The 25,840-nt window shown below is 39.1% G+C and overlaps 1 protein-coding gene across 4 annotated transcripts in view; it reads left to right on the top strand.

Annotated features, from left to right (window-relative positions):
• Positions 1 to 261: 261 nt before the first annotated feature.
• The window catches only part of HELZ (helicase with zinc finger), an 85,951-nt gene continuing 60,372 nt past the window's right edge, over positions 262 to 25,840 (top strand). For 2 of the 4 annotated variants that reach the window (XM_056505724.1, XM_056505723.1), the window contains exons 1-5: positions 269 to 310; positions 17,335 to 17,562; positions 19,282 to 19,318; positions 22,660 to 22,784; positions 24,921 to 24,977. In XM_056505724.1, the coding sequence (XP_056361699.1) occupies positions 17,353 to 17,562; positions 19,282 to 19,318; positions 22,660 to 22,784; positions 24,921 to 24,977 (429 nt within the window). In that variant the 5' untranslated portion in view covers positions 269 to 310; positions 17,335 to 17,352. Of the gene's footprint in view, positions 311 to 17,334; positions 17,563 to 19,281; positions 19,319 to 22,659; positions 22,785 to 24,920; positions 24,978 to 25,840 lie in introns of all 4 variants that reach the window. The other 2 variants (XM_056505726.1, XM_056505725.1) reach the window with 1 other exon arrangement.

Raw genomic sequence — 25,840 nt, 5'->3', positions numbered from 1 at the left:
GCCCTGGACGTTGTCCCGTGAGGGGACCCCGGGCTGAGGGGACAGCGGGTCCCGGACCTCATCCTCATCCCCGTCCCCCATGTCGGACCGCCACCCTGTCCCCATCGCCGTTCCGTCCCGGTCCTGGGCCCCACCCGGACCCCACTCGTGTCCCCGTCCCGATCCCCATGCCCTCGCCGCTCTCGTCCCCGTCCCGTCCCCTCACACCGCCGCCCTCCGCCTTCCGGGCCGAGGGGAGGGCCGGCCTTTCCCACAATGCTTTGTGGGACGTTGACAAGTGGATCCAAGATGGCGTAGAAAGTAATGACAGGTAAGTCGGGACTTCCCCGACCGCCCCCGCGGGCACCGAGCGCGGCCCGCACCGGCCGCCCGCGGCCTCGCCGCGCCCTCGGGGGACCCGCGGGGCTCCGCGGCCGGCGGGGCGGGCGCTGCGGGCCGCGGGGGCCGCGCGGTGCCGGCGGGAGCGGGCCCTGTGTCCGCCGAGGGCCTGCGGCGGCCGCCGCTCGCGGGGTGTTTACGGGGCGCTCGGCCGGACCCCGGCGCCGCCGCGCTGCCCGGGGCCCGCGGGCGGGCGGAGCGGCCCCGCGCCCCCCGGGCCCAGCGGCCGGGCCGGAGAGCCGGGGATGCCTCGCAGCAGCCGGGGGTGCTCCGGGGGGGATGCAGGGGGGGTGGGAGGCAGCTTTGTTTTTGTGCCGGGCGGGGCGGGAGGGGACGGGAGAGACGGCCGGGAAATAATAGTGGTGAAATAGAAGTGGGGAAAAAAAAATGGGGTAGGTAGGGTTTGTGGAGGGATGGAAAAATAAATTGGACGAATTTAACAGCTGTTGTAAAATTACCCCCTCGGAGCGGTTGAAGGGTGGGCAGATGAGCTTATGTTTTTGTTTTCTGCAGGAGGCTTTGGCAGGGAGAGTGGAGTGAAGTTGGGAGGTTTAACACAGGTCCTGAGAACAGCTTTTATACCCTCGATCAGCTCTGAACCTGAAAACAGGAGAGTTTCCACTGCACGTTGCAACACAGCCCTTCCAGCAGACACTTAGATGTATATTTTTTGGGCAGATCCCCAGGCAGGAGAAGGATCTGTGTTACCCCTCCTCAGTGGGATGTGTCCTTTTATTAATTTCCAGAGGAGTGCAGTTGTTTTGGCTACAGTGCTTTGTTAGGCAATTGTTGTTTGATTAGAGTAACATGATTAAACATATCATTGATGGAAATTAAGAAATAACTGCAGGGAAACAGTTGCAAGGCTGCTTCCCAATTAATGACAAAATGAGTAAGAGTTAACAAGGTAATAGGATTTTTGAATTATCAAAAGTACAGCGAGCTTGAGAGGAAGTTTTAAAATAACATATTTCACTTTTCATTGAAAAAAAAAAAGAATTCAGTTGTGAGACAGAAAAATACCGTGAAAATGGATATCCCTGTTGACAGATTGAGTGTATCACCATGGCTGCTCCTGTTGGGATGGTTTGGATTGTTGACATCGTCTAATGTTGTTGTTCTTAATAATTAGTGTAACTGAAGCAAGGCAAGGGATAAAATACACCACCTGCCATTCTTTTTGTAAGAAAGGACATGTTCCTTTATAAAAAAAAAAACAAACAATAACCAGAACAACCAAGTGATACTTGGCAAGTTTACTTTATTTTCCAAGACTGGTAGGTAGAATAGGGAGGCTTTAAAATAATGTCTGTTAAATTTGATTGTTTCAGTATTTTTGAGCCATAGCAGACAGTGAATGAAAACTCCATGTTTTAAAATTTCTTCTTTTTTTTTTCCTTTTTTTTTTTTTTTTTTTTTTTTTTTAATGGCAAAGCTTTAGTGATGGGGACAGTCTGGGAGTGCTGGGCAGGTATATAGGGAGGAGCTGATTTTGAACATTCGGTTTAAACTTAGAGGAGGGGAAAATTTGTGAGGGGCCACCACATTCCCTCCACCTCCTTGGGGTGCAAATCCAGGGAATCAGACTTTGGTAGGCTTGGCTTTTACAGCACAGAAATTGTGAGTAGCAGAAGCTGAGTTAAGCTTTTTTTGTTGAACTTTAATTAGCAGAGCAATTTTTCTTTATTGGTAAGTGAAGGAACATTTTATGTTATTACTGATAAATTGAGTTCTCTTTGTAATTTGTTCTGAAAGCAGAAATTACTTCTTTATTTTCCAAGCTGAAATGACATTTCCTTTATCACTCTTCACCTCTGTGATTTTTTTGGACTTATGAAATGTACAGTGTGTATTTTCCTTCTCTTAATTCATACAGGCACTGTGCCTTTTTAGGTGAGCCAGATGACTTTTTCTGTGGTAGAGCTTGTTAAAGTCATGGCTTAAAAACTTGACAGATTGTAATATCTGATTTTGTTGAGGTTTTTTGGTCTATTTTGGGATTTTTTTGTTTGCTTGTTTGGGGGCTTGTTTTTACCTCTTCCCATCAGATTAAAACTTAAAGGGAGATGTGGAAGCAGCATCTTATTCTCTAATTTGTCCCAGTTCTGCTTCTTGATGTGTCATGGAGGATCGTTTTCCTTTGTGAAATCTCCCTGGTTTCAGAGAAGTTCCTCCTGGGCTTTGGGTTCAGTGTGAGGAGATCTGGTTGTAGAGGAAGGGCTGTGATTTGGAGAGAACTTCTCAAAGGCTGGATTTGTAGGAAAATTCTCATCTCAAAAGATGTAAGTCAGAGTGTCTGGAAAGCTTGGAGAGGGGATATTCCCAGGTGGGTGAGGTGCAGGTCTAGTTCTTGAGAGATGTGAGAGCCTGATGCAAATCACTTCACCTGTTTGTGCTTCCTTTTGAAGGAATTTAAAATAGGGATAGTGAATTTTACTGGCTTGTAAGGAGTCCTGATGCCTGTGGATGAAAGAGCCCATGTAGGAGCTGGGCAATAATATTATTGATGTTTTCAAACTCTGTTAATTTAATAGTCTGATGAAATATTTTCTCCATTGTTGGCAATTATTTTTGTTAGTAAAATCTTGTTTGTCCCAACAAAATCTTATTTGCATTTATAGCTGGATATTTTCTGACTTTCAGTGTGTTGTTTTTTTTTTTCTTTTTATTTATTATTTACTAGCATCTTTTATTTGCTACTGGACATTATTCTTGGTGTTTTCATTTTAGTAATGGAAGAAACAATTGATGGAGCAATTCAGGTTATTAAAGCCCTTGAATCTCTCACCTCACTGGCATCCCCTCCTGAAGTCAGTGAGACCTCACAGGTCTGGTAGCAGGAGTGAAATCTAAATTAAAAAGGTCTTTGGAATTAATTTAAATCCATCCCCTGTGTACAGCCTGAGTAACTGAGGAGCTGGCTTGGAGCAGGAGAAGGAAGGATGGTGTGACAGTGCTCTAGCTTGGGGATAGAGTGGTTGGACAGCTGGAATTCCCCTGCCTGGGGGATCAGTAGGCCAAGAATCCCAGCGAGCCTCAGTCCTGCCCTGACGTTTCTCCTGGCACTTTCTTCCTGGAAGGAAGCAGATCCCCAGTGTTCCTCTCTGTGCAATGCTGCCAGTGGCTCATGATGGGGGGGAAAATTCCATATTTTGTAATCTCAACCCTTCATTCTGCTCATATTGCAGCAGTTGAATCCTTTCTCACTTCTTTTGCTGAGATGCTGTGGCAAAATCTCATTTTTCACTATATGGTAGATGTATTTTTTTCCCCATAAATGGAAGGATTGTGAGTTAGATTTTCAAAACAAACAAGACCTTCATTTTTAGTTTTTGTTTGTCTTGCTATCTCTTTCGTGGCCTTTGGCAGCAAGGCAGCACTTGTGTTTATATGTATCAATGATATATTTAAAGACATGGTACTTCATGTATTTGATTTCTTCCTCAGTGCAAACTTCTGTCGTTGCCATTCTTTTTCAACAAGGAAGACAGAATGTTTTAAAAGAGACTAGTTTTTCAAAAGTTTCCACATGGCATTGGTATGGAATTATAAAAAAGTGTGAAGGCTTGCTTGGTCCTCTGGAGATACTGACTGGAAAAATCAATATTTGTTTTCCCCATATGTTTTGGGGTGGGAGAAAATAACTGAACTTCATAGACAGGGAAATTTGAAGTCTGCAAGGTCAGAGGCTGCTCCACAGGAACAGGCCAGCTTCTGGGGATTTCATTATGGTGACACTGATATGTGACTCAGGTTCCTTATTCCAAAACAGTCTTGCTTACTGAGCTGTTCTTTTCACACGAGTGTTTACAACATGAGGCTTCCAACTGAAGTAATCCCTCATGTCTGAAACAGAAAAGTGAATATTACTGTGGGAAAAGAAGAGATTGGGAATTCAAGCAGGGAGATTGTAACTACCCACGGGTGAGAATTTGTTTTTCTGTTGCATTTCTATTGCACTGCCAGTTGAAGTTAAAGGATACTTAATGGGGCTATAACGTAATACCCAAATATTCCTATATAATTTTATATGCAAATTCATTGTTGTAAATTAGAAACGGACTGGTTATTTATCCAGTCTTTTCTCAGAGTCCTCCATAATACCAAATTACAGCCTTATTACAGGAAAGCCAGATAAGAAATTACAGATTTCAATCTTTTCCTCCTTAAATGTGATTTTACTACACTGAGAGGTTCCATTTCATGACTTCAAAGTCTGAGTGGTGACTGTGGCCCCATCCTACTTCTGAATAAGTACAAACCATCCGGTTTTCTGAGTGGCATGGAGTCTTTGTCAGATGTTAGAAAGCTTGAACTTCAGCAGGGAGGTAATTGAGAATTAATAGCACTGAACTACACAGGTTTTCCCAGAAGCAGTGGATACACAGTGCTGCTGAGCTGGTAGCAAGAAGTTTTGTAGGTGATGTTATGTGGAGATGTGTTTTGGAGATGTGGCTGGGAGCTATTTTGCCATTTGTTGCTGTTAGTCCTGGGAAATATCACTTGCATGAGGAATGATGTGTCTGAGGTGAATGTTTTGAATCTTTGGCTTATGTGTGGTTTGGGGAAATAAGTTTCATGCTCCTGTTTGTAAGCAGTAGCAAGGCTAGTGATTCTTGGAGCTATAATGATGAAATATTGGAAGAAAAAGAACAGTAGGTTTGTGTTTGATATGAAATTTTGAATGTTGCAGCGGCAGGAAGTGAAGGACAGAAATGTGAGCACTGTGCGGACTCGTCTGGGCTGGTTTTATGGTAGTTAGGGTAAGTGTTACTTAGAAATGATCTTTCAGTCTGTGAATTTCACAGTCTAGGTTTTTTCCCCCCATAGTTACATACTGTATTCGTCAAAACACTAAAAATTACGGTGCTTAAATATGCTTAAAAGGTCTTTCATAGCCCTTCAGACCCCACTGGCAAGAGGGAAATCTGTAACATGAGCTGTTTTCGGGAATCTTGGTTGCTAGTAATGTGGCACGAGTGTTTAATTTGCTGGAAAATGTTTAGTGGTTCAGCAAACCAAGAAGGTAACAAATCTTTGTGAACATCATAAATGGGAATACCACAAATGAAAAGCATAGTGGTTTTGGCAGCATGTAAAATAACACTTCTTCCCTATGTATCTTTTTGCTCAGTGTAAGATAATCTCTTTTTTTTAACTGAAAATATCATTTTATGCTGGGATGATTTTGGGAGGACAGGGATGGGCAGTTGGCTTCTGTTCCTAAGTAATGTTCCTTCATGGATCTCAACTGAATTCCCCCTCTGCTGGGATTCCCAAATAGCCACGATGGCTGGCCTTGCATCTACTCCTCTGCTATCTTGGGAGCCATAATTTGTTGGATTTCTCTCATTATCTACACGGGGAGGTCATTAAGGGGAATGTTTTTTGCATACTTCAGAATCTGTGCTGACTCCGTGCTGTGGGTCTTTCTTCCAGTGATGTTTTTGATTATAGTTGTTTGTGCAAATGGTTTTGAGGTAACTGCTCTGGCCATATCTTGAGACACTCACACGTTTGGAATGGTGCAGGACATTTGTTTTGTCGTTTGAACTGACTGATATTACTTGGCTGTAGCTTTGTTTATATTTGTTTGGCTGGGCTAGACACTGCTCCTCTGCTCCCAACTTTTGTCAGGATTATGCTGTTAACCACAGCAGGATCATTGCTCATTCCTGCTGATGCAGTTCTTTGAGTGGGGTTTCAAATACGTGACTGAATCACTAATGTTCCTTTCAAAAGGAATGAGGAGGGCAAGTTCTATTGGGAAATGTCTTCTGGATATACTCGGTGTTGCTCGTGAGGGGAGAATTTGGGAGCCCATATTCTATTCTTGAAAGAGTCTAAAAATTGAACTTGTTGGTACTACCATGGCCAGGCATTTGAGGGGAGGAAACAGGGACATTATAAAAGCATTATGCATATGCAGAAAGGTTAATGTAATTAAAATACAGAGTTACAAGACAACTACCCAAACTAGGCTTAGCTGTATTACGCTGAACTATTTGAAGCACGGTCATGTAAAAATGAATTTCAAAGGTTATTTACAACAAAGATGGCAGTTTTTAGAGATGGAGGGTTAGTTACTGCTTTGAACTTTCAAAACTGTGCACAAAAATACCATGTACAGTTACATAATAGGCATGGTTTGGGGAAAGATGTGTTTGGAGGATCTGTGGGTGGCATGATTGTGTTATTAAATCTGTTACGGTAGGACCCTTTTGTGCTAAGCACTGTGTAAATGCGGAACAAAAAACTCAGTCACAGTATTATTCACTACTATAATAAATTAAAGTTCATTATAAAGCTGCAATGAAGGCTGAGGTATATTGAAAGAAATTTTTCCTGTTTTGTGCCACAATGTTCTGGCTGATTCCTATGTTCAGTTTGTGACCTGTGCAATGTACCTGATGTTCAGTGTGAAGATTTTTTATAATCTTTTGCCTTTTGAAGAGATTGAAAGAGTGATTCATATTTTGCATCTCAAACAGCAAATGAACTTGAGGTTTTTATTTTTTTCCCCCATTTATCCATCTATAAAACTGTGATAGGTGCCTGTAGTATCTGCACTTGCCCTGGGGATCAAAGCTGTGCTTTTCAGCTAGATCTGCTCCCAGGAGGGTGGTGCCTTGCATTATTAGGTCATGGCAGGAGTGGAGAAAGTTCTTGTGTAAAAGTGAAAGTTTGACATTTGAGGGAAGACTGTTTCAGCATTGCTACAATATCCTGTTAAGAAGAGAAAATGTAAATTGGACCACTGAGCTTTGGAACTGCTGAGCTGCTGGGGGTGGGGAAGAGTTTGCATGGGGCTTTTGAAATGGGAATATGCTGTGATAAATAATTCCTAGTTTAAAAACACTTTTATTTCTGAAATCCAAATACAGCTGTATTAGATAAAACTGTGAATTGAACATGAGACTGAGAGTTAGGAACTGCTATTTTGGTTCTGTCTCTGAGTGATAAAATCAGTGAATTTGGCAAATGAACTATGGTCAAGTGCTCTCTGCAGACAGTGCTGCATGAGTGGCAGGTTCAGTAAGCACTTGGAAACTTGGTGACATGTTTTTGCATTTAAGCTTCTGAAATATATTTGTAAATGTAGTGGTATGTGTCCTGTGTTGGAATGATGCTTGGGAATCTTCTTTGACTCCCCTTTACAGTCCTTAGGAGCACAGTTTGCCACTTGCTTGGCATTTTGAAAATGAGGTGACATATGTTTAGTCACATCAACACAGATGTGACTATATCATAGAGCAGGCATTTCTCAGAGAGGACTTCTGGTACTACCTTATGACTCAGTGGAGAATAATACTAGGAATTGCAGGACTAGGTAAGTCCTTAAGATGTGTAATGTTAATTTTTTGGTCAAAATTATCACTAAACACTAGTGCAGACACCGGAACAAGATTGTTCTGTTATTCAAGTGTTGAGAAGAAAAGTTCTGACACGAGTTAGGCATAGTTTGGAAAGCTGTGGATTATGGTGTTTAAACCAACTTTTAGAATATGGATGTTGTTCTGTAAAGTGTGTTTGGGTTTCAGTCCTGTAGGCTGGTGCTGGTCCATGGAGAGCTGGCTGGTCATGCAGTGCTGATTCTTCTCTTTGTTTTTCTCTGGCAAACTTCATTAAGAGAAGCAAAGATTAAATTACTTTTCTAATGCATTTTTTCAAAGTAAGTAATTGGTGATGTTGTTATGGGGATAAAATGGTAACCGTGGGACAATGTTTCAATTAAAGTGTCCCCATCTTGTGTAAGTGTGAGAAACTCTATTCTCAAAAAGCAGTGTGAACATAGAGGTATATGAAGTACAAATTCCTGTTGTTAACCAGTTATTATGAAAGATTGTTTACGTAAAGATTTTCTATGAAGGAGCCAAAAACTTTAGGTGGGGCAGAAGCACCGCCTATTATTATGTTACCTGATGCTTACTATGACATACTCCTCATTTCACTTGGTTATTGCTTGCCAGATTTAAATTATTTGGATTGAAATTTCCCATGGTAGGTGTCTTTCGTAGTCTGACTTTCTTGGTGCTGTCAAGGAGTGAAAGATTCTACCAACATGATTCCATCTTTTCTAGAAACTGGGCAAAATATTTTCTTGTGTTCTTGATAAATTAATAAAGAAGTAAGCTAATGACCTGTAGTGCTGCTTTGTGAAAAGCTGAGATGTGTTATTGTGTAATGTTTCTGCCAAGGATGTATTTGTAATCAGCCTTGTGAAAATCTTCTCAGCATTGGTCAAATCAGCACTAAGTACAAATGTAAAAGATAATCCTTGCAGTAAATATGCTTCAGCCTCAGCTAAACAGGTTTCCTCTGAAATTTGAAGGATGGGGCTCCTGCATTCCTCCCTGGTGTGGTTTTGGATAAAAAGTGAGAGCATAGAAAATTCCCTTTCTGTTCTCCTGATACCAAGTTCCTCTTTCCTCCCAGCTCTACCTTCCTGCAGCACAGAGGAAGCAGTGGCTGGATTTAAACAGAAGGTGCAAAATGGAGATTTTTGCAGAATTATGTGCAATAAATGTAGAGGTGGGGGTGGTTGAATGAGGAAAAGGAGATTGAAAAATGTTAGTATTCAAAAGAAATAGAAGGGAGGCTGTGCTGTGCATATTTATTTTATAATGGTAATACAGTTGTTTGTTGGAACACAGTTTTGCTATCTGCATAAATTAGAAGGTGTTTCTGAAATGGAGTAGGGAATAGCAAAAAAGGAGAAGACAAATCCTACTTAAGCCTCATCTTTGCTACACTTCATTGTCTGTATTTTTAATGAATTTTCCCATGTTGTGTTGCAGAGAAATGCTGGATACTCTTAAGTCACTGCAGACACCAGGTGCTCTGCATCAGTCATGTAGAAGGACTCTACAGTACAGGCAGAGCATAATGGGGAGAAATCACTTCTAGATCTCTTAATGTGAATATAAGAAGTTTATAGAAACTTTAGCCTTGTGTGCTCTTTTTAAATTCTCTGTGGAATGGAAATATTGTCAGAAGGATAAAGATATTTTCTTCATTCTTGTAAAGTGGTCGGTTGCAGTATTGTAGGCATTATTGAAAAGTTAATGAAAACTTTCAAATGCTGTCTTTGAATAAGATTTGAGTAGCATGCAGTAAATAAGGCCTCAGCCCCTCTGCTGAAGTATTTCTCTGGATGTCCATTAGCAGCAGCCTCCCTTCTGCCCGCTCATTCCGCCAGGTAGCCCTTGGAAAATGTTCTCTGTGACTAACACAGTTAAAGGCAATATCATCCTAATGCAGGCACACAGGAGACCAGCATAAGCTTGTACAGATGCTTTTGTCCTCACATAACCTCAGAGTATCGAACTTTACAACCCAGTATTTGTTCTGTGAAGTTAATGAATGCAATATGTGTGTATATATTTGCTTTGTTTAAATAGGAACCTTGTATCTGTTGGCTGTGAATGGCTTTCAGATAGAACCAGCAGATATCACGTAGATTCTGTGCTTTGACTTGCCAGGTATTTTGCTTAGCTTCATCAGGACAGGTGATGTTTTCAGACAGCTGTGTGAGAAAGGATCTTTTTAAAGGCAAGATGTGAAGGTATTAGGGATATGGTGGATGGGACGGTTGCAAGTGCTGAGGCCATGAGTTATTTCCAGGTTTTGAGCCAAAGATAGGCAGTCTGTCCATGTCTGAGTGTTGCTGCTGCTGGCTGCAGATTGTCCTTTTGCTGCTATTTTCAAAATGAAAATAAAAGAGATTGGTAAAGGTAATAAAGTCTTAATAATCACTTAGTAGTCTATACTGAAGTCATAACTGGCATGCAGAAAAATGTGACTTGTTACTCTCTGTGATATATGTGAAGTGGTTTAAAGCCTGCAGAGGATCCAGATGCAGAAGGCATTTGCTCTTAATCTCAATTGCCTCTGTTGTTATGTGAATGACAAGCCACCCACAGGCCCCTGTTCCTTTTTCAGTAAACGTGGTTGTGTTTATTCTATACTTTTAAGTTTATAGGATCAGACTCAAAGCTTCATTTATGTGGCCAGAGATCACTTGACTTCCTCATTTATGGTGCTGTCCCTGATTTTTCAATGTGGAAGGATAGTCTAAGCATTTAATGGTCAGGGGCATCATGAATCTCTTCTTTTCCCTTTTTCCCTTCCCCAGACAGGCATATGATGTTTCTCAGAGGCCTTGGAGCAGGATTCTTGCTGCTGTTATGCTATAGAATAAAACCTTGAAATGTGCTTGCCTCATTCTGTATGCTCCATTTCAGATTTAACATCATTTTTGGAATTGAAAGTAGGGTCATTTTGCCTGGAGTTGTACAACATTAGCCAAAGTAATTCAGTTACTTCAGAAAACTGATTAGATTGTCCTCTCTCAAGGGTGGAGGCTTTTGTATTTGTTCTGTAAGGTGTGCAGTGCATTTCTGAGAACTCTTTAACTGCTATTACGGACTTCAGCCATAATTGCAATAAATGAGTGCATGAGATCTCTGCTGTTGTGTTTTTCTTTAAAAAAAAAAAAAAAAAAAGAAAGAAAAGCCCAAAGCACTTTTAAGATAATTCCTTCTTGCACCCTTTGTATGAAAGATGCACCATCCTGTTCCTCTCTGTTATGTTGGTACTGTGCACTATCATTATCTACTTTCATTTTATTAAATGATTTTTTCAACTTATTTATGATATTTATTATTTATGGTGTGTATGTCAGGACACTAGGAAACTGCATTTTTTCTTCTGTATGTCTCTGTAAGTAATTTCTCTAATTTGTGCAGCTCTATTTTATTCCATTCTGGAGGCTTGAATAAAGGGGGTTTGTGTTTTTATTTTATATTTTTGTCTCAAGGCAAAGATTGGGTTATATTACCACAATAGGTAAGGAAAATAAATGGATATTTAATTTTATGTTACTGATCTAAAGGTATTTTAGTGGTATTTGGTAATAGTACAAAACCAATTGACATGTAGAGATGCAGGCATGCCTTAAGATGGGATCACAAGAGGTGTCAGAGCAACTCTATAATGTGATTCAACAGTGGACAGATGAAATATTCCCTATTGACAAATGCAGTTTGTTTGCAGAGTTTTGATGGTTGAATTCCAGTGGCCCATGATTTCTAACTGTAATGCTGGCATGTTCACAGTAGCTAAATTTTTTATTGTGTCATATTCAATATCTTAATTCAGATTAAACTGCAGATCTTTCCATACCTGTATGAACTACTTGATAATTTTAAGTGAGAGGAAAATTATTAATCACAAGGATTGTAGCCATACCAACTTTGTGACTTCCTAAATATTACTTGGATATATTATGGAAATAACAAATTTTTGATATGTGAATTGCTTACATCTCAGTTTAGCAGTAAACTCTGAGAAAGGGATGGGATTTGCACTGCTTGGGTCTGTAGTCTAAAAAGTTTGGAAACTCTGCTTTAGTGAAACCCGGAGGCTGTTGGATGGCTCCTGGAGCAGTTAAACTGATGAATGTAGCCTATGGCATTGACTGTTATGGGCAAGAAAAATAAATAAGACACTTCTTTCACTGGTGAGTGACACTTTGCTACAACCCTTGATGGTAAATGGCAGCATGTGTCAGTAATTGATGGGGTAACTGATGTCTTGGTATCAGTAAGAGGCTGAGTTATAACTTAACCTTTCCCTGAGTCTGTTATGTGTCTTGTTACACATTTTTCATGAAACCAGCAGCATCTTCAAGACCCTTCAAACTGCTGAGAAATTCTGATCCAATTGACTTGAAGCTTGGAAGTTACTGAGGAAGGGACAGAGCAAGCAGCTCTGTAACCAACCTTATAAATAAATGTAGTAGGTCACTTCTTGCTCTTAAAAGGAATTGCTGGGAAGTTCTGATAAACCAGCTGTCTTTTCTTGAGTATTCCCTGTATTTATTACGTGTTTGAAACTTCTCTCCAGTTTGGTGGCCAGTCTTTCCAGCCTGTGTGATGGGCTGAAAAATCCCAAAGGATTGGCAAACAGAGTGCTTGCATTTCTGTAGAGAGGGGCAGGATGAGTGGAATTCCTGCCCTGCTCTCTCTCAAGCCTGCGCCAGCTTGACCGCAATAGGCGATGGAAGGGCAGATCCATCTCCTGCTTTCCCTTCCCGCAGGACAGCGGGCTGCTAGCAGGAGGACACGGCTGAATGGCCTTGGCAAGGAATTTTTTGTGCTTCTTTCCCTCAGCAGAAATGTTTGGAGGGTTATGGATTGTAATGGGAGGCAGCTGGAGAGGCTCTTCCCCTGCATGTTCCCCATGGCAATGGATCTCATTCATTTGCTTCACTCTGCGATTCCCAGGATGTGGCTCTTGAAGTAAATTCAATTGACAGTAAATCCCTACCAGTCTCACTGTAGGACTGCAAGTTGAACATCATTGCTTTAGCATAAATCTTTACAAGAGATGTTAATGTTTGGTTAAAATATGCAAATATTTACTGACTTGTCTACTGTTTGTCAGCTTGGCATGCGAGACCTTGGATCTGATCCTTCTGTCTTGGCAGACATTGGGAATTTTGCCAGTAACATTAATAGGAACAGCATTGTGCCCTCTAATCTGTTTGTTTATGAAGTACAGCGAGAGTTATCTGGCTAGATGCTTTACAGTGAATTGAAAAAGCATCTGTTTGAAATTTTTTTAGGAACCGTCACATGCTTTAACTTATTATTATCTTAGTGTATGGACCCTTTGATTCCATGCAACACATCAGTAAGATGTGGAGCGTGGAAGTGCACAGTCATGAGTTAAACTGCCGTGAAACCCTGGAATTTTAGTTCATGATGTTCTCTCCTCCTACATCGATTTTAATTTGAAGTTGGACTCATCAGACTGTGGAGTAGTTCTTCAGAGCCTCCTGTGCACCAAGCAGGCGTAATGTTTACTTGGAAATAAATGACTGTGTGGATCACGTTGTTTATCACTCTTCATCCTCAAGCTGTCCCTTCTGCCTTTCCCAGCCCCCTCTGCAGCTCTGGAGGGGAAACATGCAGCTTTATTTGGAGGTTGGATTTTAGTTACTCTTTACATGTTTGTTTACAAAACCCCTTTGGCAAGAAGGTGGAATACTCACTAGGAATATTGAGCCTGAAAATCATTAGTTGTAGGGGGCGAAAAAAAAATTGTCATGGTTAGTTGTAAAAGCCACCATGGTTTAAGTTACACCAGTTGGAACTAACCAGGTCTTTGAAATAGTATTTTGTGGAAGATAAGCTGAGTACAAATTGGTTTTCAATGAAATGCAAGTTCAGTAAGTTCTCTTCTACTTCAGGGCAGGAGTTTTTTTTTTTCAAGTACAAAGTATGATGCCAGATTATGTATTTAGATATATAATTTCTTAGGTATGTCCACATATTTTAAATATACAACTCTAGATAGTGGGAATGTGCCTCTCCAGTATTTTGAAGATGGATTAAACTTCACTAGAGGATAAATTATTTCTCAGAATTGAATTTAGAACTCTTTTGGCATGTGGTTTTCTAGGTCTTTTTGAGAAAATGAATAATCCTGATGTTTGTTCTGTAACATGTTAGTATTTTAATTTCAGTTTTGCAGACAGAAGTAAAGCTCATCAGTAATTTGTTGTTTTGCAAAGAGAGTTGGGAATATAGCACAGGCCTTTTGACACTTCAGCTTTCAGTTCTAATAAATTCTACTCTTAGAGCGAATGTAGAAATTCCAATTTTATGCCTGAAATCTTGAAAATAAAGATCTGTAGAACTAAAAATAAATTTCTTTTAACAAGTGCCTTTGCTCCTTGGCTGTTAGTGATGCTTTGATTACTTTAAGGGTGGAAAAGACCTTGAATGTTGAGTCCAGCCTTTGGCCATATACCACTGTGCCATCTAAACTTTATTGTGAACTGCACTTGTATTTTGAGCACTTCCAGGGATGATGACTCCATCACTTCCCTGGGTAGCCCATTCCAATGCTTAACCACTCTTCCAGTGAAGAAATTTTTCCTCATATCCAACTTACGCCTCTCTTGGTGCAGCTTGAGGCCATTTCCACTTGCCCTGTCATTCGTTCCCAGGAAACACAGCGTGACCCCCACCTGGCCACAGACTACTTTCAGACAATTGTAGGGATTGAGAAGATCCCCCCTGAGCCTCCTTTTCTCCAGGCTGAGCAGCTCCCTCAGCTGCTCCTGACCACACTGATGCTCCAGCCCCTTCCCCAGCTCTGTTCCCTCTTTGGGCTGAATGCCCTCCTTGAAGGGACAAGCCCAGAACTTGACACTGGGCTTGAGCTGAGGCACCAGCAGAGGGGAACAATGAACAATCACATTCCTGGTCCTGCTGGGACTTAGGAACTGCTCTGAATGATTTTAAATGTAGGTGAGTCAGGTACTTCAACAGACTAGATTTTAAGGAATGGTGGTTGTAATTCACGTTTACAAGTCTCAGTTGCTGATTTAGGGTACCAAAACTAGAAAAAAATGTTTCTGAAGTCAGCAGAAGTTGGGTGTCTCCAAGGAACAGTCTAGAGCACCTGGATTGTAGTCTGAAGTAGATGGAACAAATACCTAATAAATGTGCATGTCTGAGTCTGCATGTATGGCTGTGGATGGGAAATGAAATTTGAGAGCCTGAGTGCATCCTTTTCCATATGTTGTCCACATCCACATAGTGGTTTTGTTTGTTATAATTTGATTTTTTTCCAAACAAATTACAGTGCAGTAGCTTCTTATCTATCAGTATGTCCTATGCACTGTGATTTCCGTGGATTTTTTTACATTCTGACATATCATTGGTGTGACTCAGTTTAGCCAGTTTTCCAACAACTTGGTCCTTACTGCTCTTGCTTCCACTTAATTCACAGGATTTACTCAGGGTCAGTTATGTCCTCTGAAGTGCTCTGGAGTCTTCAAATTGACCAAAGAAATTGTGTGGGCACTGCTGGGTGTGTAAAATCCAGCTTCTCAAACAGATGAGTTCTGTATTTCTCCAAGCAGTCAGCATAAGGCAATTGATAAGGAACATCTTTGTCTTTTACGTAGTGCCATGTTGGAGGAGAAGGGTTCTCAAATCTGTCAGCTGTGCTGGCCAGGTCACTTAGGATGGGATCTGTGTTTAATCAGCTCTTTGGGAATAAACACACAGAAGCTCTGCTCAGCCTTTTGGTCAAAGGAATTTTGGTTATATGTCAGCCAGGAAGTGAGGAAATCAAAAGTACAGCAGAGTTCATGGAGTCCTCTATTGTCAGTCCCTTAGGAGGAAAACAGAATGTACATGAGAAAAACATCAGTTAACTGTTGTGTCACTGTGGAAGCAGATCCTAGATTTGTGAAATACACAGTGGCCTAAAATGGTAGTGAAGTGGAAACCAGTGCAATTTTTATTTGTATCTAGAAAAGATCCTTATATACACAGCTTAAGAATACCTAACATTTATGTAATTGAAAATACATGCTTAAGTGATCCAGCAGAATCTTTAATAGAATTACCTCATGAATGAATTTACTCATATGTATGGAAATCAAAACCTACTTGCCTGTTCCTATTGTTTGAAAATGCAGACTTATTTTTAGCAGAAAAAGAAATACCTGGATGAATGAGGTAATATTTTGTAAGGCTGTTGTTAAGAAAGAGGCACACGTCACAGATTTGTACCAGGAGAACTGCAAACTATTCATGCTTACGTTTCTTCATTTTAGAGAAGACTTTTTTTTATTTTAAATGAGAAATTTTTATATTAGTGTTGTAAAAGGGAAGCTGGTTTAAGTACTGAAAAATCAATATTCCCTTATGTAATTATTTTGATACTGAATGGAAATTTAACAATAGGAGGGAACACATAGAACACTATGTTGCACAATATTTGAAAATACTTGTTTACTTTACTTCTGAATGTTGGCTTAGGCACGTGTTAATGGGAAAAGCGGGATAATGGATTATTTTTTATATGAGGAAACTGCATTTATTTGAGTTTAAATTCTTGAAGTTACTTTACCTTTGGTTGAAAATCTGAAAATACCAAGTATAAAGAAAGCTTTTAACAGTGAATTTTTCAAGTGAACTAAAAATAGTTGAGACAATTGTAATAGTTGATCTCTAATCACAAATATTGACAGTATGCTGCTTGCTAAAAGCAAAAATAAGAACTCTTGAGATTTTTCCTCTTTCAGTTATCAGAACCCATTTTTGTGAAGTCAGCTTTAATACACAGTGTCTCTGGTGATGTGTATCATGTATTCAAATATGTCAATGAGGAGAGAGTGTGGACAGGGATTGTATAAGAGCTTTGTTCTTCTACTGGTGGTTCAGATGTGGATAACCATTTGTCTTAGTTTACTGGCAGATAATGTCTGTCTGGACAGATTTTTTTAATAACTGTCTCACTCCCCCTCCAAATATTTACTTTATTTAAGAAGTTCTCCACAAAGGTGTTGGTGTGGCAGGAGTATCTAGATTTTCTCAGCCATCAATGTAGTTAAACCAGCAGAAGGAAGAGACAAGTGGATGGTTTGCTGTTGACTTCCTGGTTTTTCCTGTCCTTCCCTGTCTGTCCTTGTGCTTCACCCAGAGGAAGTGTCTCCTCCTCCCGAGTGTAGGTGAGAAGTGCTTGGATGAGGTGGTGGTGTGGAGTACATGGCTGCAGGTTCAGAAACAGCACTTAGGGAATGAGTTGTGTTCCTTCCAAAGCAAAGGTCATGTTACCATTGAAGACCCAAAAGCCTCTGCTTAAATTCATGCTGACTTTAAAATTTGAAACCTCTATTTTTGTTCTTAAAATCAGTCATGGGCTTTGAGTACCTTCTTGAATTAGAATCAAAACCGAGAGCTGGGAGTGATGGAGAAAAGCCTGGGAAGAAATTAGTTAGTGAGAAGCTTGGTTTAGGAAATGTGACTGGCACAGCACGAGGGGGATGTGATACAGCACCTTGAGACGGGAATGGAAGTTGGTTGGCAAGTTGTCAGTGCCATTCCACAGCTAACCAACGTTTTATCGTCCCCTCTGCCCCCGCTCTAGGATTTCTGTCCCTGAGTCATGGCAGACAGAAGACCAGAGAAGGCATGTGAACAAGCATGTGAATCCCTTAAGCAGCAGGATTATGAAGTGGCAGTGAAGCATTGCACAGAGGCTCTCCTTTCCCTCAGCCAGTACCCCCCAGCTCACCTCCCGGAGCCCTGCCAGGCAGAACTCGACCGCATCAAAATCGAGACGCTTCTGTATAGAATTGCTTCCTTTTTACAACTTGTGAGTGTGACTCTTTATAGTATTTAGTCAACTGGAAAGAAAAGTCAAATATCTTGTATTGTCAAGACTTAAATACAACTCAGAATTTTTGGCATGTTGCTCTGCCCACAGAATCCCTCTTGCTAGAGCATCTGTGAGGCTTCTGTCTTGTAGCTCTCTCTGATCCATTTACTTTTCAGGATTAGAACCTTTTGGTTTGGGTCTCAATCACAGTTTTCTAAACAAATAAGGAAAAATACTTAAAACATTTAAAAATATATATTTTTATTCCAGGAAGGCAAAATAACTGGATTTGGGGTACATATGCTGAATTACATACCAAATTACCTTACCTTTTAAGAGCATGAAATTACTGTTTCCACAAATAAAACCACTCAAAAAACAAAGTTAAGAAATGCCAGAATCAAGGTAGCTGGTTCATACCTGCTTTAGCTCCATTTGCACATGCCTAAAATTAGTCTTCTAATGCTTAATCCCAGCTTTCCAGGGCTAGGCTAGAGCATATCTGGTGAAAGATGTAACTTTTAGACTCTGGCAAATATTTAGTGGCTAGGTGAAAACAGGTCTTGTAAAGGTTTGTAAATGCAAAGCAGGAGGCATAATCCTGAATTACAGGTGACCCCATTGCCAAAGTTGTGTCCTTCCTTTAAAGCATCAGAGCTACAGTTTCTTAAAGGAAAGGATATTTCAGTGCTTAAGAATAAACCTACAACCTTCTTTTTTTTACCTTTCTGAAATGCTATTACAAATTTACAACAGCCTTGTCCACTCCAAATGTTCATGTATTGAGTAGGAGCAGTTTCATCCCAGGTGGAAAAAGTTTGGCCAAGTCACAAAACTGGGCTGCTTTAAGACAAATCTTGCCCATCTGATTAAGGGAGTGTTTTTACGCATTCTTAAAATAAATAGCTGGATTGGATTATTCAGTGTGCAAAACAAGAACTGGGAAACCACTTAAATGAAGAAGTGACCTATCTTGTGGCTCCTCAGGGGAAGAGATTGACAAATAAGTGAGGTTGATTTTTCTAATAAAAGTTGTGTTACCACAGACTTGACCTCTCAAATTTATTTCTGTAAGTCAATATGCAGATTGGTGCTTGGATTATTTAATACATTTCTGACATCACTCTTTGAAAATCCTCTGAGGCACCTGTGTGGATGTTCATCATAGTGGTGCTATTGCCCTGAGTCTGCAGGGACTTTGGAAAAATACTTGAAATCAAAACCTTCCTATTAAAGATTTGAATTATATAGATACATAAAGTCTTAAAAGAGGAAAATAATCCGAATTTTCCTTTTGTTTTACCAAACAAAAAAAATCTTTAAAATCACTGCTGAAAAGAATAAAATCATGTGCATATCTTAAAATTTCAACATAACTATATTAGTGCAAGATCAAAAAGCAGCGTCTCGAAAGTTAAGTTTTATATTTTTTTCTAGGTGTTATGGGCTACCCACAAACATATAACACACACACCTTTGCCCATTCAGTCTCCTCTTTTAAAGTGTCCACATGCTGAGAAGTTGACAAAAAGTGAGCATTCTAAGAATTAATTAAATTATAATTGACACATGACTTACGTTCTTTACATGTTCCACCCATGAAAAGATGAGGTAATGCTTTCTAAAAAATTTTTAAAAACTTGTAATTCAATCATGTAGTTGTTTATGCTAACTGGAATAATGCTATTTTTAAACTTTTCATGTTTTACCTTTCAGAAAAAGTATGGGCAAGCAGATGAAGACTGTAGGCATGGTATGCTTATTTCTTTTTTTATTACATAGTGTTATGAATTGCAGTCAGTTGTCTGGATTTTTAAAACAGATGCCCAGATTTGTTAGTTTGCTGACAGTGGTTTTTTCCTATTTAAAATTATGTATCTCTTTATAATACTTTTTCTGCTTTTTTGTTTCCTCCCTCCCTTTTTTTTTGCTTCCCTTAAAGAGAGATCTCACTATTTCAGCTCTTACTCAAGTATCAGGATCAAATACATGTCTTTGGCTCAGTGGTGCTATTTGGCTAATAGTTATTTCAGTGCACAAATGTAGGAAGAGTTGATAATTTCAGGATTCTCACAAAGATAAAGACACAAAGACAGCTGATTGTTCCGCCTTTCTTCCCAGGGACATGGTGGATGTTTTGGTTTGCATTTGGGACTTAGTTCAGAGAAAATCAAGATGATTAACATTTGTTAAAGCTTTCAGATGTGCCTATGTCACATAGAAGTTGAACCTTTCGTGTATCACTGCCTCGTTCAGTTTGGGTATTTTTGAAGGAATTATCCACCTTTCTTAATCCTCTGTTGTTCATCTATAATGCAAATTATTCAGAATTCACTGAGAACTTGCTGAGTTTGGAAAGTGTTGGAACAGAGTTTATTAGTTAGATTTGGAAAGAAAAGGTGGGCAGATCCCACCTTTCTGGTTTAATTCTTTAACTATTCCTGAATGTTAAATGAAGTTTTTTCAGGTGGCAGTTTTGTTACACAGACTGTGATCTACTCTTCTGACATTCCTATGCTAGCAATGATAATCTTTAAATTGTTCCTTTCTGGGTGTGTGAGTTTTTTGTTGTTTTGGGTTTTTCTAACGTGCTTGTCTTCACTGATAGCCAAGTCATAGTTTGGGGAATTTGTGGCACTCTGCAGCCTGCTTGTAAAGGTCTGTAAAAATTGACTAAGAAAAATAAATTTGCTTTCTGTAGGTGTGAAATTAAAGTTTAATACCTTAACAAAGTCTGATTGTTGCTTAATCAGTACCATTCTTGAAATAGTCTGAAATAAAAAAAAAAAAATTTATTATATTGATGTATGCTATTTTAAAAAACTTCTTTTACCTTACTGATGTATGCCATAGGGGTGTAATATTCTAACTTCAGAGTTGTCTTTCATGATGGCAAATAAAAGTGACAGACGTATGGAAAGCTGAATGATGGTTAAAGGAGGTAGGAGGGAGAATGCTGCTTTTAATGAACAGTGTTCTCATCAATGAGCTCTGATGGATTTGTCAGGGTGACTTTCATCTATGGAACTTTTTCTTGCTGTGTGTGTCAGTTATCAGTATCTCAAAGGAGCTGTCATGGGAGCTGCTTGTCATCTCTCGCTGGGCAGGCATGGAAGTGGGTGGAATAGGACCATTGATCTCTATCTTATTTTCTTAAATTAGGTAGAAAGAACAGCCTTTAAATATATATTACTTAACAAAGAAATAGCATCTAGATTAATGTTAATTTACTTCATTCATGCCAGCATGTTCTGCACATATTATTTTCCAGATCTAAAACTGAGGACATTTTTGAACTTACTAATGCCATATTTATGTATTTATATTAAAATATTGTGTATGTATTTATACATATATAAATATACACACATATACACACATACCATATTTTTATGAATATATGAATGAATGATTTGGCTGTGGTTCTCCATGATGTGTGGTTATCAACTGTAGCCCAGCACCTGACATTTAGGTTATCTGCATTTATGATCCCAGAAGGTCTTAGTTTTGGTTTTATGTTTGAATTGTTGGGAAGAAACAACCTTAGTATGGACTACTTGATACTGACACTCCTTGTGATTCTCACAGGCTTTTTATAATGGGCAAAGCTTTATTCAAGCTGCTGTTCTGCCTTTTTACAAGACTTGACATGTTGCACAGCTATGATGGTTTTATTTGAACCTGAATGATCAATGTGTTCTGGAATAGCTGGAGAAGTACATGTTGTTTATAGTATGCTGCTTGCAGTGTTACAGGGAATGATGGTGGTTTAAAATCTGTTAAATTATTCCGCAAATCTTTCCCAAGAAGTAGTGGTTAATGTGTTGCAACTTTTTACGTGCAACTGTATGTTTTAGCTTGGTGATATTTTGAAGATAGTGATATGAAATATAATAATTGGAGATTTAATCTTTGAGATTAAAATAGCAAACTGTCAGACATGTTAAAGCTATTTTTGGTGCTTCTGCTTCTGATTTGGGAAGTAAGTGCTATTTTTGGCAATGTGGTCTGTACTGTCAGAGTGGTGAATTCAGACTAATCTTTGAGGCACTTTATTTAGTTGCCATTGCAGTTTGAAGAGATTCCTAGTTGTTTTTGTTTAAATGTTTTGTGGGACTATTTATTTATTGAGTCTTTTATGCAATTTCCGTTAACGACGTGAACGTCTGTTGAGTGAGGAGTTTTGATTTATTACTCTAAAATGTAATCCTGAAGTTGTGGTGTATATGAAATTCCTGTTAGCACTAAGAGAGGCCGCTGCATCTGCATGAGTAGCAGTATAAAGACAGATGTTGATATTGCCTGCAATAACAGTTATTTTACAATTCTTTAATTTTAAACAACTGTCCAGCCTTCTTTTGAATTCACATGCTTAGCTTGCTAAGCTTTTTAGTCACTCTGGTATTTCGTTTTCTGGACAGGTAATACTTGTGATTAAGTGTTGTTGCAGCTTGTCTGAAACACGTCTGTATCGTGAAATAAATCCTGTCCCTGCTGGAAGTGTTCAGAAAGTGCTTGGCACTGCTTGCTGCTGATCCCATGCTAAGAAGCATTCAGAAAGTTTTCTGTTATGGGGAGCCTGTAAATTTCTGGGCTCAGACAATCGTTCCTATATGCCACACTTTGCAGCATAAGTGAATAAAAGCCCTTTTAGAGGAGCAGGAACTGCCCGTGAGGAGGTTGGCTATTTTTGGAAACGACAGGGCATGTGTTTTGTGAGCATGAATGGATCTTCCTGAGCATGTTTGTGTTACTGAGAGGTTGTTGGTTGCTATTTCTTTTTTACCTTTTCTGTAAGAGGAGGTCCTTTGTGTCTGTGTCAGGGATGTGAATTTACCCTTCCCATATTTATGTCTATTTTAGCATGTAAATATGACAGCCTATTTTGAGCTCATGTGCAGCATTTATTAGCTGCTGGGAGACAAGCTTCAAGTTAATATTAGACAACAGCACATGATACTTAATTTATATCCAATAAGCCATGGGTTTAACCTGAGCTTCAGACTTTGTTTTCTTGTTAAGGATGAAGGGAAGCTGTATATATGACTTAAATGGTGGTGTGCTGTGGGTAACAGTGGCTGATTTGTGTTGCAGTGCTGGGAGAGGGGCTGGCCAAGGGCGATGGATCTCTCCGGGCAGTGCTCTGCTGCATGCATCTCAAAGGGAAGCTGCAAATTGTCTCTAATGTTCTTTCCAAATCACTGATGGGGGAATCACTGGTAAGTGGGTTTGCTGCAATCTACATGGTTTAAAAAAACAGTTTTGTATTTCCTTCTTTTAAAAAATCTGTTTGATAAGAAACTTCCGAACATATGTTTCGCTGGCAGGTGGCAACAAAAATGATTTGTGTGGAAAAGATAAATATATGGGCACACATGTATCATCAGGATGCCAAGTTGTTGCATAACCAGTGTTTCAGAGTTGGTGTGCTTTTGGAAAGTTTTTTCATTGTTGGCCCTAAATCCTCAGGAAATGTAAAATAAATTTGCATATTTTGCGATTGACAAGAATAATATAAATCTCAAACTTTTGCTTGCTTATTCTAAATTGTACCTGACCCCATTTTGTTTGGACTTCAGGAATTCTATCCATTAAAGCAGAAAAAGTATTGATTAGACTTTTAAATAACTGGCCCATGATAAGCTGTAAGACAGCATAAAAAGCTTCTCAGAGAAAGGAAAAAAGCTTTGCATTTCAAGATGAAGATAAAGGTTTGAGTTCAAAGATTCTATTTTACCCTTGAACTGTTAAAACTTGTAAAGATGCTTTTAACCCCAGACATGTAAGTAACTTCTGACTTTTATGAAGAAACTGGGGACATATGTAAGTCTCCAAAGAATAGTGTCCTTTTAATTTCTGTAATTGTGATTAAATAGGCAGCTCATCAGCATGAGCTGCTGGTTTTAACACACTCAGAAACATGGTCATAGCTTGGTCAGACTGAGGGGAATGTGGGACATCAGAAATTTGCAGGAAAACCTCTTACCTTGAGATTGGATCCTGTCTCCTGTGTCTTGGTGCTTAACTGAATGAGTAGGTTGTTTTTGAGAGTTCTGTTTGTCTGTCTGGTCTGTATCCTGAATTCCCTTCCCCCAGCCATTGACTATTTTTACATAAAGAAAGGGGTTTTTTTTTTCTTTGTTTAGCTGTTTTCTAATGAAAAAATGTTTCATTGAAAAATTCCTGGTGAGATTGAAGGAAACTTGCCTTCAGGAAAAATTAGTAAAATAGTCTTATTGCAGGGAATGTGGAGTGCCCTTGTTTTGAGCTGTTGTTGTGCAAATAAAGGTACCTTTGTGTCAAGCTCCAGAGTGTCATCCCAAAGCAGGGTTTGAGAGGTTTTTACAAGCTTTAGGTTGTTAGACACAGTTGTTTTCAGTAGGAATATTAAAATCAGCAGCTGATTTACTGACTGTGCCATTGTCTGAAAGAAGAAGTGAAACAAAGTTTTGGAATGAATTTGCTGAAGAGTTGGAATCCATCCAGTTTCCTCCCCAGTGGCTTAAGAGAATGGTTCTTCGTAACATTTTTTTGCTCTAATTTAAGTTCAACAACTTCAGTTTTCAGCCTTCTGCTGAAAAAGTGAAAAATCATTTTGGAAAATGCTTAAGTGTGAGGATTGTTAAATGTGTAAGTTTTCTGCAAAGAGTGATTTCTCCTGCTCAGTAGGACAGTCAGAATGTGGAGAAGTCTAACAAATGCTGTAGCACTTAATTAAGTTTCTGCAAGAGGTTATTGGAATAAACCCCACAGGTCTGGGTTCCTTTAATCAAAGTTTTTAACTTACAAGAGTGTGAAATTGTTAGAAATATCTATGTATTTCACATAAATTCACTTTTGAAAGATTTTTACTTCAGTTGTACTTGACTATGCAGTTAGTCACATGGCTAATCTTTGCTTTTGAGGAAAAACTCCAAAAATTACACAGTCTACATCAGAGCAGGAAGAGTTATGGAGCTGCAGAAATCAGTGATCTGTAAAGTAGATCCTTAAAAAGAAATGAATCCATCACTGAAACAGCAGTGAAAGATTGTTATATCAATTCTTCAGAGCAGAAGTGTTGCAGTAACCATGGTGTATATTTTTTCCTCAAGTTCTTCTTAATATGGTGCTTTCCTGAATTGTCCTGTATTAATACTTGTTGTAAGTCTAGTGCTGATTTTGGCCAGTGTAGAATTCCCTTTTTCACCATAATGTTCACTCAGTTTTATTTAGTGTTATTTAAAATTGGTGTTGTAAGTCAAACTCTCTTTTCCTTCTGGTATTGAGGGGGAAATGAACTTGGCTGCTGTGGTTTAATGCACATAATGAAGGTGGTTTATGAGTTCAATAATTAATATTCTTTCTGCCCCCAGAACGGGATGGTAACTAAAGATCTCACACGACTGAAAACACTTCTTGCTGAAACAGAGGTAATAATGAGGATATTATTGGGAAAATAATGAGCAGTACCTGAAGCAGCTGAAGGGCTGCTTTCCATGTGTCCCAGGAGATCCAGGCTCACTGGGAGCAGTCTGGTTTAAAAATTACTGTTTGAGTTGGTCTTCATCCACCAACCTCTTCAGGAACTTTTCATCACAGTCTTTCAGGATGTTTGAGAAAATAAAAAATGATGCTGATAGGTTGTTGATTCCTGAAGTGGCAAGTTGAAAGAATTCCAAGCATTTAGATCTACAGTATTTATTTATTTATTTATTTATTTATTTATTTATTTATTTATTTATTTATTTATTGCATTTTTATATGTTGGAAATTAGTCTGAAGTAATAAACATGACTTCAGAAATTTTTAAACAATATGAATGCCTTCTCAGTCACCTTTTTTCTTCTTTTTTTTTTTTTTTTTTTTTTTTTTTTTTTGCACTGGGGGTCAATTAAATTGTCTGCTGATTAAATTGTCCCCTCTGTTGTTTTTTCCCTTATGCTTAGTTATTTATTTGTGCTTTATTTTTGATGTAGATTGAAAGCTGAAAGACTTATCAATGCAGTTTAGTTTTTGGCATTTTAGAAATTCACCGCAGACCATGTTAAGTTGATTGCAGGGTGGAATTTGGTCTTGTAAAAATCTCTAAAAGTTTTTTTCAGTTGACTTGGTGTTCCTGTCAGAATTCCTGTTATTATCAGAATCCTTATTATCAGCAGGGCTTGTGACTGGAAGTAATTTCAACTCATCATTGATATTTTTGTAATACTTGTTCTAAAACCCATTTTGACAGCAGTTCTTGTTGATGAAATTGTTTTGTGTTCCTGTATAACTGTGGGCTTTTTATATAATT

This window comes from Oenanthe melanoleuca, chromosome 18 (assembly GCF_029582105.1).
Source record: "Oenanthe melanoleuca isolate GR-GAL-2019-014 chromosome 18, OMel1.0, whole genome shotgun sequence".
Lineage (NCBI taxonomy): Eukaryota > Metazoa > Chordata > Aves > Passeriformes > Muscicapidae > Oenanthe > Oenanthe melanoleuca.
The sequence above is the reverse complement of the archived record's forward strand: the minus strand, read 5'-3'. Positions and strand labels throughout refer to the sequence as shown.